The 18,084-nt window shown below is 41.3% G+C and overlaps 1 protein-coding gene across 6 annotated transcripts in view; it reads left to right on the top strand.

Moving 5' to 3' along the window:
• BLM (BLM RecQ like helicase) overlaps positions 1-18,084 on the top strand; it is a 95,097-nt gene that overhangs the window by 32,618 nt on the left and 44,395 nt on the right. For 4 of the 6 annotated variants that reach the window (XR_014808827.1, XM_021097881.2, XM_021097882.2 and 1 more), the window contains 8 exon segments: positions 2,684-2,805; positions 7,525-7,657; positions 7,940-8,634; positions 10,330-10,521; positions 11,865-11,983; positions 13,123-13,236; positions 16,517-16,615; positions 16,823-16,971. Coding sequence is in view for 5 of the 6 variants with exons in the window: in XM_021097881.2 (XP_020953540.1) it covers positions 2,684-2,805; positions 7,525-7,657; positions 7,940-8,634; positions 10,330-10,521; positions 11,865-11,983; positions 13,123-13,236; positions 16,517-16,615; positions 16,823-16,971 (1,623 nt within the window). In the remaining variant the exon portion in view is untranslated. 6 annotated transcript variants of the gene reach the window in all.

An 18,084-nucleotide genomic window follows, 5' to 3' on the forward strand; every position in this document is an offset into this window, starting at 1 on the left:
AGACATTGAATATAATTCCCTGTGCTATGCAGAAAATCCTTGTTGCTGATCTGTTTATACAGTTTATATCTGCATCCCACACTCCTAATTTGTCCCTTCCCCCTTCCCTATCCACATTGTTTTGTTCCTTCTCGACACGTGTGATTTTTGCATTGCCATAATTTTTCAGTCTGCTTTTTTTTTTTTTTTTTTGTCTTTTTGCTATTTCTTGGGCCGCTCCTGCAGCATATGGAGGTTCCCAGGCTAGGGGTCTAATCGGAGCTGTGGCCACCAGCCTACGCCAGAGCCACAGCAACGCGGGATCCGAGCCGCGTCTGCAACCTACACCACAGCTCACGGCAACACCGGATCGTTAACCCACTGAGCAAGGGCAGGGACCGAACCCGCAACCTCATGGTTCCCAGTCGGATTCGTTAACCACTGCGCCACGACGGGAACTCCTGCATTTTTCTTAACAATATTTTTAACACATTTTCTGTGTTGCTCTAGTCATTGTTTTTAATGGCTCCATAATTTATTGAGTGGTCATACCATAATTTACTTCACCTTGATCTTCAGCAGTTAGAAACTGGTTATTGGAGTTCCCGTCGTGGCGCAGTGGTTAACGAATCCGACTAGGAACCATGAGGTCGCGGGTTCGGTCCCTGCCCTTGCTCAGTGGGTTAAGGATCCGGCGTTGCCGTGAGCTGTGGTGTAGGTTGCAGACGCGGCTCGGATCCCGCGTTGCTGTGGCTCTGGCGTAGGCCGGTGGCTACAGCTCCGATTCAACCCCTAGCCTGGGAACCTCCATATGCCGCGGGAGCGGCCCAAGAAATAGCAACAATAACAACAAAAAAAAAAAAGAGACAGAAACTGGTTATTTCCCAGGTTGTTTACAAGGTAAATTTTCCATTGCAACCTTGTACACATACTTGTCTATATTATAAAACTGAAGTAGAATTTTCACAAATGGTACTTTATGTACAGCGCGCACTTAAATTTTCTATTTTATTTCATTTTAAAGTGCTGGCTGTAACTTCTGAATTAATTTCAGAGGTGTAATGGTCAGATAATATATAACAGAAAAGAGAACATGTTTTTGTATCTCTTGTATTCCTAAACTTCTTTACCTGGCCTTCAAAATCCTCTGTCTTCAGACCGCAAATTACCTTTACAGCTTCATCTCCAATTATGCTCTTAGCCTAAGCTCCAATAGCCTAATGAGATTAAACTGACAATCTGGAAAACATTACAAAAAATATAAGGTGGAAAATTTTTAAGTGAAGTATAATTATATTAACATTTTAAAAAACCAATATAAAACGTAGTCTCTCATCATTTTTGAATTAGTTAGAAGATTGCTTCAAAAAAGTACAGTGGAATTCCCATCATGGCGCAGTGGAAACGAATCCAACTAAGAACCATGAGGTTGCAGGTTTGATCCCTGGCCTCGCTCAGTGGGTTAAGGATCCGGTGTTGCTGTGAGCTGTGGTGTAGGTCGCAGACGTGGCTCGGATCCCACATTGCTATGTCTGTGACGTAGGCTGGCGGCTACAGCTCCAATTAGACCCCTAGCCTGGGAACCTCCATATGCCTCGGGTGCTGCCCTAAAAAGACAAAAGCCAAAAAAAAAAAAAAAGAGAGAGAGAGAGAAAAGTACAGTTGATTCCTGAATATTAGTAAATGGAATTATTCTTTTTTTCTTTCCTTCATTGTCACTTTTCCCATACCCATCATTCAAAATTTCCTCAAATCCTACCTTCTTGGTAAAGCCTTGTCAAGTTTCAGAAAGCATTATCTCTCTTTCTTAAAAAGATATTTATTTATTTATTTGGGGGGGGGCAGGAAGTAACTTGTTTTTTTGTGTTTATTGTTTTTTTTCTCCTCAAAGGAACATGTAATAGTACCCTCTCTTTAACACCCATTTGGTACTAACTTATTTTATTACTTTTAAAGTATTTTATATCCAGTTAGACTGACCATGTTTATATGTGTTAATATTTCTCTTTTTGGGGGGCTGCACCCGTGGCAAATGGAAGTGCCCAGGCTAAGGGTGGAATCAGAGCTTGCACCTGCCAGCCTACACCACAGCTCACAGCGCTGGATCCTTAACTTACTGAGTGAGGCCAGGGATCCAACCCACATCCTCATGGATGCTGAGCCACAATGGGAACTCCTGTGTTAATATTTTTTGTATGAGTTAATTATAGGTACAGATATACATATATACATGGTGGCATAATAAGAAAAGTCTGGATAAATGCTTTGGAATCTCAGAAGAGAGAGACGTTAATAACCACATGCTGAAGAAAGCAGAATCCATTTGGGCTGGGCCTAGAAGTGATTTGGGTAAAACAGATTGAAATGGTGGGTTTTCCAAATTGAGAAAAGAGCAGAGAAAAAAATCCCTAAAGCAGACAGTGCAGGGCTCTTGTGGAGAATGTAAGTGATACAGTGTGATTGGAGCATGGGTTATTGAAAGGTTTTTGAAAGGGCACAATTGGAAATACAGTTGAAAGGGTCTCATGGGTCCAGAAGATGGACAGCTTTGAGGGCCAGCTAAAGAGGTTTTAGAATAGAGGAAAAACAAACATGTTCTCTTTTCTGTTATATTGTGTCAGATCAGTTGTGGGAAATATTAGAGAAAAAGTAGGCATTTGGTCTATTCTGTACTATGATCAGTTTTATATTTTCAAACTTATAGTATGTTGAAAGATCTTGACACCTCCGACAGAAGGGATGGTCTTGGCACATCAGAGGACTTGTCAGAACCTGAGAAAATGACTTCACAGCAACCTAATCCAGAAACCAGCACAAACTGTGAAGGTACAAAAGTGTCTTAGAGATAACACTTTTTTGGCCACCCAGTGGCACTTGGGGTTCCCAGTTTAGGGATCAGATCCGAGCTGAAGTTATAACCTCCGCTGCTTCCGCAGTAAGGCAGGATCCTTTAACCTACTGCGCTGGCCCGGTGATTGAACCTGTGTCCTGGCACTGCAGAGACACCGCTGATCCTGCTGTGCCACAGCAGGAACTCTGATGTCTACTTACTTTTAAAGTAAGATTGTATTCTCAACCCATGACTGTATATATACTATAAGGTGGCGAATTTATAGTTCCTTTTGCTCTAATAGTGAGTCTTCGGTAACAACCAACCACCATGGGTTAACCAGCATTGGCTCAAACAACTCAGAAACCCATAAACTTGTTTTCTCACAAGATGACTTTCTACCAAGTAGCATTTTCAAAATAGAGAATGAATTATTTCTCTTATTGAACCAAAATCTTGTCTTCTTATAACTTTAATCCTGTGGTGAGATGTCTGAAGTGCCTAAGGCTACATCATATTAGGCCTTTCATGTCTTTATAGATACTTGTTTCTAGAGCTTTCTTCCTCCTGGTTCTCCTTGTATATACTCTGGGTTTGGTTCTTGGTGTCCACTTCAAATTGGATACTTTTTGTTTGATTTGTTTCTAATTCGTTTTCTAATTTTCTGTTAAATATCTAGTATAATCTTTTAGCATTATGACCTAGAAAAACAGCTGTCTCCTTTCCTGATAATTTCTACTTCCCAGAGGCTTTTTTAGTCTAGAGATTTCTGCCTTCTATTCTGCAATTGTTTTCTGGCATTATTCCTTCTTATTTTCTTACTTTCCTTTCCCTTTTCCCTTTCACTCTTCCTGAAACTTCTATTGTTTGGCTCTTAGACATCTATTAATTACCTTTTCTATTTTCCGTCTCTTGCTTTTCTGCTTTCTGGGAGATTTCCTCACTTTTATCATTAACTCCTCCATGGCATTTTTCACTTTTATCAAATTAGTTTCCAAGAGCTCTTTTTTATTCTGAGTATTTCTTTCTTTCTTTCTTTTTTTTTTTTTTTTTTTTTTTTGTCTTTTGTCTTTTTAGGGCCACACCCATGGCATATGGAGGTTCCCAGGCTGGAGGTAGAATTGGAGCCGTAGCTGCCAGCCTACACCACAGCCACAGCAGCTCAGGGTCTGAGCCGCGTCTTCGACCTACACCACAGCTCACAGCAATGCCAGATCCTTAACCCACTAAGCGAGGCCAGGGCGAACCCGCAACCTCGTGGTTACTAGTTGGGTTCGTTAACCACTGAGCCAAGACGGGAACTCCTCTCTTGAGTGTTTCTATTCTTGTTTGATGGGTGCTGTTTACAGTGTGTGTGTGTGTGTGTGTGTGTGTGTGTGTGTGTGTGTGTGTGTGTGTACATGCACATGTATAGTGAGCTCTGGGTGTTGTTTCTGTTTTCTGTGAATATCTTTTTGTTTATTTTGGTCTCTGAATTTATCGTTACAGGTGTTCCTCAAATATCTGAGGTCATAGGCATTCTTCTAAGTGCCTTACAATATTAACTAATTTAATCCTCCCCATGATTCTTTAAGGTAGTTTCTGTTATCCCATTTTACAAGTAAGGAAACTGAGGTAGTCACAGTTAGGCAGAAGCAGAACTAGGATTTGAACCTAGCAGTCTTGAGGCTCTTGAGTTTACACTGATAGCCACCACATTATACTGTTTCTTCGCCATTAAGTGTCACTGATGAAATGGTTGGCCAGGACGAGAGCAAGGACAGAGTCCTCATATCCTCCCTCTCAGTCCATTCATCATCACTTCTTGTTCACCTTGTTACAAATCTGCCTTTGGACCATGTTTCTCGGTCTTATCCACAGTGATGCAAAAGATCCGGTCATATGACTTCAGAGGTTCAAGGTCTGAAACACCAAGAGAGGAATCGTATGGGACATTGGCTCTAGAGTGATGCAGGCCAAGAATACAAGGCTGCTTCTTCCCACTCGAGGCTTGTGTGACTGTGGCTAATTAGTTACGCTTCTCTGGCCCTCACTTTCTTCTACTAAAGGAGGAGAATCGTATCTACCTTGCCCAGTAGTTGTCAGAGTTCAAAATAAAACACCCAATGCACTGTAGGCTTTCGAAAAATCTTAGCTATTGTTACCTGCCAGTCTAGTAATCCTTTCAAAGAAGGAAATACGTTAAGATGGCGGGTATATTTTTATGAACTCTTGCTAACTCTGTATAATTATTTCCTCTCCTTTGAGCTCACAAAGCAGCCATTTGATAACATGTTCTAAAATTTTGCCTTGAATTAACTTAAAGATCACCAGCATGTAGCTTTTGGCATTCCCTTTAGAATTTTTTTCAAAATTAGAACAATATTTGCTTGTCTTCACTCTTCCATCAACTCTCCTGTTCATGAGACGCTTCATGTCTCAGTGAGGTTTTCTTTGCAGGTTTCCTTTGTAGTCTGAGGTGTAATCTATCTAGACAAGGAGACTTGAGCTCCTTTCCCTCCTCTCTCTGAGCCTGTCTTGGTTTTCATTTCCTCTGGACCCTTGTTTATTCTCCTCTTTCCAATCCGATTTCCGATCTCCTTGCAGAGAAAACAGATGTCAAACAGCAATTCAGCAAGTCCACTTTACCATTCCATACTTCACGACCCTGCTTGTCAGTCACTAGCAAAAGTCCACACTCCAGAGTCATTCCCACACTGACGCATGCATCCTCTCATTCGTGTCACCCCACCACCGCCACCTCTGTCCTCTGTCCCTTGCCTTCCTGCCCTTTAGACCCTTCAGCTGGCTGCCCTCAGTCAACAATTTCCCAGGCACCTCATTCTCTTCACTGACCATCTCCTGGGAATCTTGCTGCCTCTGCAGCCCACCCAATCTCTTCATTGCTCCCACACACCTTAGGCCGCAGGAGTGGGTAGGCATCTTCCTTGTTTCCCAGGGCTACCCTAACCCGTTTTTTTTCTTTCCTTCATCTATAGCCGCCCCTCCTGTGGCATTCTCTTTCTTAATTATGTAGCTGAAATTTAAAAGTGTGGAGTGGACTGGCTGTATTCAGATGTCTAGGCATTGTTATCAGGAATTTCCCTCTCTCACATCTGCTTTTCTCTCCTCTTTTTCATCCCATCTCTCCCCCACTATCTCTTATTTCCTTGGATCTCTGTATCCTGCTTCCCCTTGTGTTGGCTTTATTTTCAAGCAGTGTTCTCCCATGTGGTGGCAGAGATGGCCACCAGCAGCCTGTCCAGCTTGTTGAAGAGATTCTTTTCCAGTCGGTTCAAGAATTCTTAGACTTAGTCCTCATTGAGCTACCTTAGATCAGCTGAGGCTTTGGGGGTGGTCTCCAGAAAGAGAGTCTAAGTGCTGTGCTTTTATCATTGAATGGAAGCCTGGATGCCCGGGGCGGGGTGGGTGTCTTGCCTGTCTAGACTTTTATGATATGCTTTGTGTGGAAATGGTGAGATTTACACCTAAAGTTAGTAAAAAATGAATAAATAAATAAATTGATAAACTTGTATATCTTACAACATCTTTTGTTACCCTAAGAGAAATATTAAGAATTAATAGGAAATTAAATGATAACATGGTTATGGACTCTCATGATTTAGAGTAAAGACAATCTGATCCAAATTATTTCATAGATAGCTAATGTGTGTTGATATGGTTGTTTATAATCTTGTTTTGAAACTACTTCAGGGAGTTCCAGTCATGGCTCAGCTGTATCCAACTAGTATCCATGAGGATGCATGTTCAGTCCCTGGCCTTGCTCAGTGGGTTAAGGGTCCAGCATTTCTGTGAGCTGTGGTGTAGGTCGCAGACGTGTCTCAGATCCCATGTTGCTGTGGCTGTGGTGTAGGCTTGTTGGAAATTACAATAACTCTGTCTCGGGTCGTCAGTGTCAGAAAGTGAGACACATGGACAAGGAGAAATCTCAACAAGGCTCTTTACTTCTGCAGAAGGGTGCGGGCACTCCAAAAAAAAGTGTGCACGCTGAACAAAGGACCCTCCCCTATTTATCCCTAACGCAGGTGATTTACCTGTCCCCTTCCCATTGGTCGGGCCAGGGCGCACACTCTTCCCCGTTGGCTAATTTGAAACACGTTGTTACTGGGAGAAGAGGGAAAGGGTAGGGGTGGGGGTCACAGGAAAGCATTTCAGCAAAATGGAGTAACCACGATTTCCTTTTTTTTTTTTTTTTTTGTCTTTTGTCTTTTGTCTTTTTTGTTGTTGTTGTTGTTGCTATTTCTTGGGCCGCTCCCGCGGCATATGGAGGTTCCCAGGCTAGGGGTCTAATCAGAGCTGTAGCCACCGGCCTACACCAGAGGCACAGCAAGGCGGGATCCGAGCCGCGTCTGCAACCTACACCACAGCTCACGGCAACGCCAGATCGTTAACCCACTGAGCAAGGGCAGGGACCGAACCCGCAACCTCATGGTTCCTAGTCGGATTCCTTAACCACTGCGCCACGACGGGAACTCCCACGATTTCCTTTGATAGAAGAGACATTATGTTACTTCCCACAGGCTGGCAGCTACAGCTCCAGTTTGACCCCTAGCCTGGGAACCTCCATATGCCACAGGTGTGGCCCTGAAAGACAAAAAAAAAAGAAAGAAAGAAAGAAACTACTTCATGTTTTATATGCGTGCCTTTCAAAATTTTAAATCTTTTTTGTTGTCAAGGAAAAATATTACTTTATAATTAACGTAATTACTTTATAGCTGGACAGATAAATGTACAGCAGCAGCTTATCCGTGTGATGGACCATATCTGTAAATTACTTGATACCATTCCTGATGACAAGCTGAAGGCTTTGGATTGTGGGAATGAACTGCTGCAGCAGCGGGACATGAGGTATCTTGATTTTTCTCCTTCTGGAAAATATCCGATTACGTTTCTATCCCCATTCTAAGTCATAAGCATTATGGGGCAAGATTTCCATTGAATATCATAATTATCACTATGTTTTAAGTTTATTTACCTTTTCAAACTGTTCCTTTAAGCATTTGTATTCAGATTTTTGAGACTGGGGAAAAGAGGCTATATTTGGGCACGGTGTGGCATGGAAGCTAAACAGTGTGGCCTGCCACAGCAGACTACTCGAATGTAATACGGTGTTCTGTGCTCTCTCTTCAGAAGGAAACTCCTTGCTGAAGCAGATTTTAACACATGTGATGCCAGTGCCCTTGCCTTGCTGTGGAGATGCAGGCCTGCTTCACTTGGTAGCCCTGTGGCATCTGTTTCCTCACCTTCTGCATTTCCAAATGGCAATTCCTGTCCTACAGGGAATTCTGTTAAGGAGTTAGCTTTTCCACACTGTCTCTCAAATTCCTTCTCTTCTGGGGAGCATTTGCTGACTACTACCCCAGGAAAGACAGGATTCTCAGCCACCACGAAGACTGTCTTTGAAAGACCTCCATTCAATTCCCATTTACAGAAGTCTTTTGTAAGTAGCAACTGGGCTGAAACCCCAAGGGTAGAAAAAAGAAATGAAAGCTCTTATTTCCCAGGAAATGTTCTTACAAGCACTGCTGTGAAAGATCAGAATAAACACACTACCTCAATAAATGACTTGGAAAGAGAAATCCAGGCATCCTGTGATATTGATAATTTTGACATAGATGACTTTGATGATGATGACGATGACTGGGAAAATATGATGCATAATTTAGCAGCCAGCAAATCTTCCACAGCTGTCTATCAACCTATTAAGGAAGGTCGGCCAGTCAAATCAGTATCAGAAAGGATTTCTTCAGCCAAGACAGACTCTCTTCCAGTGGCATCTACTGCTCAAAATAAAAACTTCTCAGAGTCAATTCACAATTACACTGGTAAGTTTAAAATAAATTGAATGGTTATATTTTATTTGAAAACAAAACTGGTCAAAATAGGAACTATGTGAGAAAAACCATAGCAAATCCTCATTGCCTGAAAACGACATTGTTTCTATGCAAATTTCTGCTGATAATATGAATTACAAATCACAATTTCAAAAGCAAGTTGCTCCTTTGTCTCTGTAGCAGCTGTAGTTTTATAAAATGTGTAATTATAACCTATTGTAGTAAAGCTCTAAAGTCATTACAAATGTGCCTTGCCTTTAAATTAACATTTTTTAGTCTCTAAAACAATAAAGCTCATGAAGGCCAAGTTCGTAATGCTTTTTGGGGGTGGGTAAAAGCAAAGCTGAATTTATGTTAAAAGTGTAATTGTGTGTATTTTTAGAATTCTGGATTGATGAGAACTGATCAATTTATAAAGTAGAGAAACATTAAAATGTAGGGCAGCCTAGGAAAGATAATGAAGTCAGAAATTTCTTATATCAGTCAAATGATTTCTTTTGGTCTAAAATCATTTTATTTCTTTGAGTGCCCACTATGTGCCATGTTCAGTGCACAGGTCCTCAGAGTAGATGGATAACGAAGAGTTCCTGCCCTCTTGGAGCTCACTATTTAAAGAGAAGTTTTTTGGAAGAGTAAAATTAGCCATTGCAAAGACTGCAGAGAAAAGGCAAAATTAATTTTAAAAACTTACATCAGCCTTATAATGTTATCAAAAATTGGGATTTTTTTTTTTAGCTGAATCAAGTTATGTGAGTAAGATTTTGTAAAAGTACAGTCCTCTCTATTTTCGCCATTGATGACTTAATACCACAGAGGTTGTTCTTGCAGTTACGCTGTTGACCTTTAAAATAACCATCAGTGGGTTTATTTTTGCATCATGTTTGATGTGTCATACTTGTGTCAGCAATTATCTTTGAGGCAGTTGAGTGTTGGGGTCAGAGTAACTGCCAGAGCCAACGTGAGCATCTCTTGTTCTCTGTGCTGAGCCAGAGCTGTGACAGCAAGGGTGCAGAACAGGGGGCGGAGTGAGAGACGTTTCGGAAGAAGAATCAGAGGAAGCTGGCATGACTCTGAGGTTTCAGACCCGGTGACTGGGAAAACCAGGACACCAGGAACAGAAATAGGGAAGTCAGGAGGCAGAGGCAGATTTGGAGAAAAGCTGAGGAGGGCTGTCTTAAGGTTTGCTGAGCTTTAAGTGCTGGAAAGTCATTCAGATAGGAATGTCTTGCACACAGTTGGAGGTGCGGGCAGAACTGGAACTTAGGAGGGGGCCAGTCTGGTCTTAAGAAAGAGATCTTGGCATCTGGTACCCATCAGGAATGTTTAAGGTCATAGGACCAAAAGAAGAATGTCTAAAGCCCCCAATCCCAAGTGTGTGATGGATTTTGCCAAATTTAAGGTGCAGGTGGAGGAAACGGAGCTGGAAAAGGGAATTTAAAGCAAGTAGAAAACCAGTGATTGTCTTGAAGGTCAAGAGAGAATAGCAGTGGTAGGTGCTGCAAAAAAAAGTCCAAGAAAGACCTGAGTTTAGCCCTGAGGAGGCTTTGACGCTGGGCAGTGAGGAAACCCCCATCAGCAGTTAAAGGAGACCCACGCTGATGACTTGGCAGGACAAAGGGTAAAAATGCTGAAACTGAGCTGTTACAATAATACCCTGATTTCTCTTAACATTGATTATTTTCTTAGACAAGTCGGAGCAAAATTTAACATCCAGAAATCTGAAACACAAGCATTTCCAAAGTCTTAATTTTCCTCATACAAAAGAAATGATGAAGATTTTTCATAAAAAATTTGGCCTGCATAATTTTAGAACTAATCAGCTTGAGGCGATCAATGCTGCACTGCTTGGTGAAGACTGTTTTATCTTAATGCCCACTGGTATGTATTTTTAGATATGAATTGGCAGGAATCCATTGGCAGATGTTAAATGAATGCCCTTTAATAGAAATAAAAAGAACACCTACACAGTATTTCTATCATTTAGGGACCTCTAAACCTCCGGTGCTGTAGTTGGTAAAGTGTATTATCTCATATCTTCTGCTCTAGTTGTTGACATGATAATGTTTATAGCCCTTTAATACTTTCAACTCAAAGCTCATAGTGTTGAACTGATCTAGGATTTTCCTTTGGGAATTTTTCTTTTTTCTAGTCTAAATTAGCCTGGAACAAGAACAAAAAAATTACTGTCACAGACCGTGACCATTTCTGGCAATTTATTTGGCACAACCTAGTATTGCATGGTGGTTAAAATCGTCAGCTCTGGAGCGATGGCCTGATCTTAAAGCACAGCTCTGCCACTTCTTAACCATGTGGCCTTGAGCAAGCTGCCTCCCTCCCTGAACCCCAGCCTCCTCGTAATAACGAGGGGGTAATAATGAGGTGCCCACTTAGAGCGTTGTGAGGATTAAGGGAAAAGCATTGAGCGTAGTTCTTTCTCATCCTCAGTTTTGAAGAGTTCCAGGACTTTTCTTTGTGCTATTAAAGCTTATAACAGCTGGTCAATGATTTATATTTATCCAGGTAAGAATATTAGATGAGCCCTTGGGATAAGAAGCATGGGGACGTATTGTAAATCCACTGTACTTCAGTTAACAATGAAGAAGGAGCTGCAGCCTGGGGAGTTTGGAGCTTCATTACCTACTTGTAGCCTCCCCTCTGCCTTTCACTCGCCTGGCTGGGACTTCCAGCCATTGGTCGTTGCTATCATCGTTAAGTAATGTTGGCTGGGCATCTGAATTTTTTCATACTGATTTTAAATTTTAGACAGTGTAGTTGGTTTAATCAGCAGCACTTCATCCTTCATTAACTTGTTCCGTCCTGCCTTCTGTGTGGCCTCCAGTTTGGTATTCTAAAGCTGGATGGCACCCTGGCCCTGATCTCGTCCAGCAGGACTTTCTATGATCCTCTAGGGTTTGGGGAGCATTTTTCAGGGTCACGTAGACTCTCAAAGTAATCCTGCTGCATTTAAAATAGTTTCCTGCTCTGATTCTTGCTTTTTGCTGCCATATGTACCTACATAAGATGTCCTAAAAGATAATTTTTACATATTTAAATTGCCCAAATATTTTGGTTCATTCAAATATGGTGTATTTTTGGCATCATGGAGAATATCACTTGGTATCCTATTAGTTAATTACTTTAAATAATGTGACATTGTAACTTTTGCCTTCATGCTCTCAAGATAGAACCTGACAGATTTCTTGTTTTGTCATTTCTTTTAGGAGGTGGTAAAAGTTTGTGTTACCAGCTCCCTGCCTGTGTTTCTTCTGGGGTCACCATTGTCATTTCCCCCTTGAGATCACTTATAGTAGATCAAGTCCAAAAGCTAACTTCCTTGGATGTAAGTTAAAACAAAACACTACCCATTATAATAGAAATACTAATAAAAGCATAATTTAAAAAATATGTTTCTGGAGTTCCCATCGTGGCTCAGAGGTTAACGAACCTGACTGGGATCCATGAGGATATAGGTTAAGGATCCAATGTTGCCATGAGCTGTGGTGTAGGTCATAGACGCGGCTCAGATCTAGCATAGGCCGGCAGCAACAGCTCCGATTGGACCCCTAGCCTGGGAACCTCCATATGCCGCTTGTGCAGTCCTAAAAAGGCAAAAAAGACCAAAAAAAAAAAAAAATAAAGCATGACTGTTATATTAAGTTGTACATTTAAATGCAAGCCTTTGAGAATGCTGGAACAGATAACCTTCTGAAGTTCAATCTGATTTTATTCTAGAAGTACATATTTTAGTAAGAACTTTTAACCTAGATTTTCCTGATGTAAATTTTTTTTTTTTTCTAACATGGAAGGATTTCTTTTTTTTTTTCTTTCTTTCTTTTTTTTTTTTTTTCTACTACTGTCAGATTGGCTTAGTTCTCACTCCCTTAATATCTTGAAATGCATACACATGTGCATGCCCACACACAGATGTCCTTTCTTCTTCTGGCCAAGGTTAAGAAAGTATCCTGAATGCAGTCGACTTAAAATCCTACAGATTGTGATCAAACAGAACTGTTTTTGGGGTTATGAGCCACCATCCCTTAACAGGACCACTGATTTGATTTTTCTTCCAAAGGATGTCTTACGACAGTGATTCAGCCATTCATATTATGGTCTTTTCAGTATCGTTGTGCATTAAAACCCTAAAGATAAATCTACCTAAAAAATATATATATACAGCCATGCATTAGGACTGAAATCTCCTAGATGTTGAATTCATATTTGTCTTACAAATACAAAAAGTTAAGGAAGTAAAGAAAAGAGGGAAAAAGAAAAGGAACTAAACAGTGGAAAGAATATTTGACCTATGATTAACAGGGTTTTTCAAAAATAAACATTGATTTTTTGTTATTTTTATTATGTTGAGATTCTCTTTCCTTTGACAGTTTTGGTATGTGACATATTTATAAAACCTAAGGATAAATGTAAGCTCGAGTCAGATTCATGTCTAAAATTTAAATTGTTTACAACTTTTATTCTTAGATTCCAGCTACATATCTGACAGGTGATAAGACTGACTCCGAAGCTACAAGTATTTACCTCCAGTTATCAAAAAAAGACCCAATTATAAAACTTCTATATGTCACTCCAGAGAAGGTTTGTATTTATATCATTATTTTAAAATACAATATTGAAACTATTTCCGGGAGGAAAAAAAAAAACCAAAAAAACAGTCGAAAGACCTCCTGTGTTTCTCTCCTTTGCTACTCACATAGAATTTTTCACTCTAGTCACCTAAAATATGGAGATTTTCCCTTACATCAGGCAGTTCTCTGTGATACCAGTTGGGTGTCGTGTGGTACAATTTAACTCAATTCTGACTCTGTCTACCCAGAGAGAGTGTCAGATCCCACAGGTTAAGGACTCAGTCTTACGAGATTGGTACCAGTCTGCTTCAGATGCTGGGCCACAGGTTACCCACAACTTCTGTCAGACTTGGCTCCAAATCAGAGGTTCCCATGATCTCCTCCTGCTTGAATTGAGCAACTTGCTAGAACAGCTCACAGATTTCAGGGAGACACTTACTTAACCTTTCCCAGTTCATGAAAGGCGATGATAAAGGACACGGATAAACAGCCAGGTGAGGAGCTACACAGACCTAGGGCCAGGTCTAGGAGCTTCTGTCTCTGTGGGGCTGGGGATGTCAACCCTCAGTATGTGGCTGTGTTTGCCAGCCTAGAGGCTCTCTGAACCCCATACTTTTAGGATTTCACAGAGGCTTCCTCACTTGGGTGTGATCAGTTATTGACTCCATTTCTAGACTGACTCTCCTCTCTAGAGGATGGGGGTGGGACTGAAAGTTCCAAGCTTTTAATCATGGCTTGTTCTTTCTGGTGATCAGGTCCCACCCAGGAGCCCACCCAGAGTTATCTCAATAGAGCAAAAGATGCTCCTAGTACTCTTATCACTTAAGAATTTGCAAGGGTTTCAGGAACCCTGTGCCAGGAACTGGGAGCAGAGACAAGTATGTTTTTCTGTTACCTCATAAAAGCCTACTAGATTACATATATTTTAAATTTTTTACATAATTTATGATGTACAGTTTATTGCAAAAATTCCTGTGTAATGTTCACTGAGAAACCCCAAATGGTCACATTTCACTTGCTCTATTTTTCTTTTAAACATATGAGTAAGTTACAGACATGATATCCTTTTAACCCTAAAAGGATATCACATTTCCTAAAAACAAAGTATTTTCTTGCATAACCTCAGTACAGTTATCAAAATTAGAAAGTATTCATTGGGAGTTTCCGTCGTGGCGCAGTGGTTAACGAATCCGACTAGGAACCATGAGGTTGCGGGTTCGGTCCCTGCCCTTGCTCAGTGGGTTAACGATCCAGCGTTGCCGTGAGTTGTGGTGTAGGTTGCAGACGCGGCTCGGATCCTGCGTTGCTGTGGCTCTGGCGTAGGCCGGTGGCTGCAGCTCCGATTCAACCCCTAGCCTGGGAACCTCCATATGCCGCGGGAGCGGCCCAAGAAATAGCAACAACAACAACAACAAAAGACAAAAAGACAAAAGACAGAAAAAAAAAAAAAAAGTATTCATTGACGTAATTCTGTTACTTTGGGAGTTCTTGTAGTTACGAACCCTACTAGTATCCACGAAAATGCAGGTTCAATCCCTAGCCTCTCTCAGTAGGTTGGGGATCCCACGTTGCAGCGAGCTGTGGTGTATGTCACTCATCCGTCATTGCTGTGGCTGTGATGTAGGCCAGCATCTGCAGCTCTGATTCTACCCTTCTTAGCCTGGGAACCTCCATATGCCATGGTGTAGCCCTAAAAAAAAATTGTTAACCTGTAAACCTTATTCCAGTTTTACCAGTTGTCCCAATAATCCTTTATAGCAAAACAAAATCCTAGATTATGCATTGTATTAATTGTTGTGTCTCTTTAAACAATTTCTGTCTTTTGCGATCTTGACAGTTTTGAAAAGTGAAGGCCAATTGTTTTGAAGACTGTCCCTCCGTTTGAGTTTATGTTTACTCTTTTTTTTTTTTTTTTTTTTTTTTGTCTTTTTTTTTTTTTTGTCTTTTCTAGGGCTGCTTCCCACGGCATATGGAGGTTCCCAGGCTAGGGGTCAAATTGGAGCTGTAGCCGCCGGCCTATGCCAGAGCCACAGCAATGTGGGATCCGAGCCACGTCTGCGACCTACACCACAGCTCATGGCAACACCGGGTCCTTAACCCACTGAGCGAGGCCAGGGATGGAACCCGTAACCTCATGGTTCCTAGTCGGATTCGTTAACCACTGCGCCACGACAGGAACTCCTGTTTACTCTTGATTAGATTTGGGTTCTTCATTTTGAGGGGGATGTAAATTTTTTTGTAACTGTAGGTATCCTGTTGTGGAATAACTGAACTATATAAATATCCTATTACACATCAGACTTTTACCCTAGAGTTTTATTGTCCATTGATAATTCCCCATCAGTTATCATAATGTGTGCCAAATGATGATTTTTTTTAACTTAGTTGGCATTGTGCTGTGCAAGGACAAGCTTTTCCTTTTACCCACATATTTATTTATATCGATATCAAATCAGATTCTTAATTATTCAGTGGGTTATAATTACCATTATGGTTTTTTTTTTTCTTCTTCTTTTTTTTTTTAACAGCTGTACCTGTGGCATATGGAAGTTCCCAGGCCAGGGGTCATATCAGAGTTGCAGCCGTTGGCCACAGCCACAGCCACAATGGATCCAAGCCACATCTGTGACCTACAGCTCATGGCAATGCAAGGTCCTTAACCCACTGAGTGAGGCCAGGGATCAAACCTGCATCCCCACAGACGCTATGTTGGAGTCTTAACCCCCTGAGCCACAACAGGAACTCCCCATCATCTGTTTTGATGTTCTAATTGTCCTAGGTTTAACCAATGGGAAAGCTCCATCAAACTGGCTTTTGTGTCCTTGTTACATATGTCAAGACATAGGGGCCAGGTATGGTCATTGCCACTAGGATGTCATTGCTTCTAGGCCCAGTTATGGACAGAGCTACAAAATGTAAATATATGTACGTGTGTGTGTGTGTGTGTGTGTATTTATATTCCCCCAAACAACACACACAGAGGTAACACACATCAGTAACCTTGCTCCCACTGTAACCGTGTGGTGGCCCCCAGATACCCAGAGGCAGAATAACTCTTAGAACCACTGGCCTAACGCATAACTGTTGGCTAAATGTGGGCGAACAGTCTGAGAGGTCTCATTTGCTGTTTTTCCATTACTTCTAATTCTGTTCATTGATTGAAATCAGAACCAATTTTATTTGGAGGTTTTAAAACAACTTAAGTCACAGTGGGACTTAGAGACAACCCAATCCTTAAGATGATGTGTTTCAGTGTTTTAAAATGTCTGATTGATGCATTTCTGGTCTAGGTCTGTGCAAGTAACAGACTGATTTCTACTCTGGAGAATCTGTACAACAGGAAGCTCTTGGCACGTTTTGTTATTGATGAAGCACATTGTGTCAGTCAGGTAAATACTGTTTTCTGTGTCTTGAAATAGCAATAAATATATACTACCAACAGTGTATGTATTTTCAGAACTGAAGAGAAGAAACATTGAGTGAATTATTCCGCTATTGCACTGAAAAATGAGGTTGTTCTTAATATAGTGAGCAGTGTTTGCTTTATGTAAGGAAGATCCAAATCGTCTGAAAAGCAGTATTTTATTTCCAACTAGTGGGGACATGATTTTCGTCCAGACTACAAAAGAATGAATATGCTGCGCCAGAAGTTTCCCTCTGTTCCAGTGATGGCGCTTACAGCCACTGCCAATCCCAGGGTGCAGAAGGACATCCTCACTCAGCTGAAGATTCTCAGACCTCAGGTGTAAGTTGTTGAAAGTTATTAATTTCAAAGCCTCAGGGCAGTGGCTCCCAGATTGCCACACGTTAGAATCATCTACAGAGCCTTAAAAATCCCAGTGCCCAGGTTGCACCCAGTGCCAATTAGATCAGAATTGGGGAGGTTGGGAGCTAGTATGTTTTTAAAAATCCCCAAGTGATTCCACTGTGCAGCTAGCTCAATTTGGGAACCTAGGGCTTTTCTTCACTCACTGAAGTTAAAACTCGATCCCAGTACCTATTTTGGAAGTAGGGCAACAGTGCTTGGCATACCTGTTAAACCCCGGGATAGTCTCAGTAATAAATCAGCTTTTATTTAGCCAGTCTTAGCTCCCATGTATCCAAGAGTATACATGACGGAGTGAACAGATGACCCTGCTTTGTCGTTTTCCTCTGAAGTCGCACTTGTATCCAGGAACTATGTTTAACGGCTTTGGTGCTTTGTTTTCATCTCAACAGCAAAGTGCTTCTTGTTGCCACCAAATCCATAGTTAATAAGTAACAAAAACTACTATAGGCATTCCCGTTGTGGCTCAGGGGATTAAGAATCCGACTAGTATCCATGAGGGTTCGGGTTCAATCCCTGGCCTCACTCAGTGGATTGGGGATCTGGCATTGTCGTGAGCCATGAGCCATGGTGTAGACCATAGACACAGCTCAAATCCTACATTGCTGTGGCTGTGGTGTAGACCAGCAGTTGTAGCTCCGATTTGACCCCTAACCCGGGAACCTCCGGGTGCCATGGGTGCAGCCCTAAAAAGCGGAAAAAAAGAAAAAGAAAAACCACTATAGAAAGTATCCCCACATATACAGGTTGTACTGAATTATTTTGTGCTCCTACATGACTTTGCAGAGACAGATACATTCTCTGATAGGTTCATTCAGCTCAGATATTTACTTAACAGCTATTGTCTGCTAAAGTTAAAATATTTTTTCCTTCTAATTTATTGGTAGGTGCTTTTAGATTGAGGAATGTCTGAAAGAATAATGACTAATGTATTAGGGTGAATTTTTAAAGCTTTGGTCATTTGGAAATGGGGATAATCTGGCTCTATAAATACTGTAATCAGTAAAAACACCAACAGCATCTCAATGGATT

The sequence above is a fragment of the Sus scrofa genome, chromosome 7 (genome assembly GCF_054392235.1).
Source record: "Sus scrofa isolate SSC_HxYL_T2T_F1_AM1 chromosome 7, Sscrofa_HxYL_maternal_Yorkshire_Landrace_v2.0, whole genome shotgun sequence".
Lineage (NCBI taxonomy): Eukaryota > Metazoa > Chordata > Mammalia > Artiodactyla > Suidae > Sus > Sus scrofa.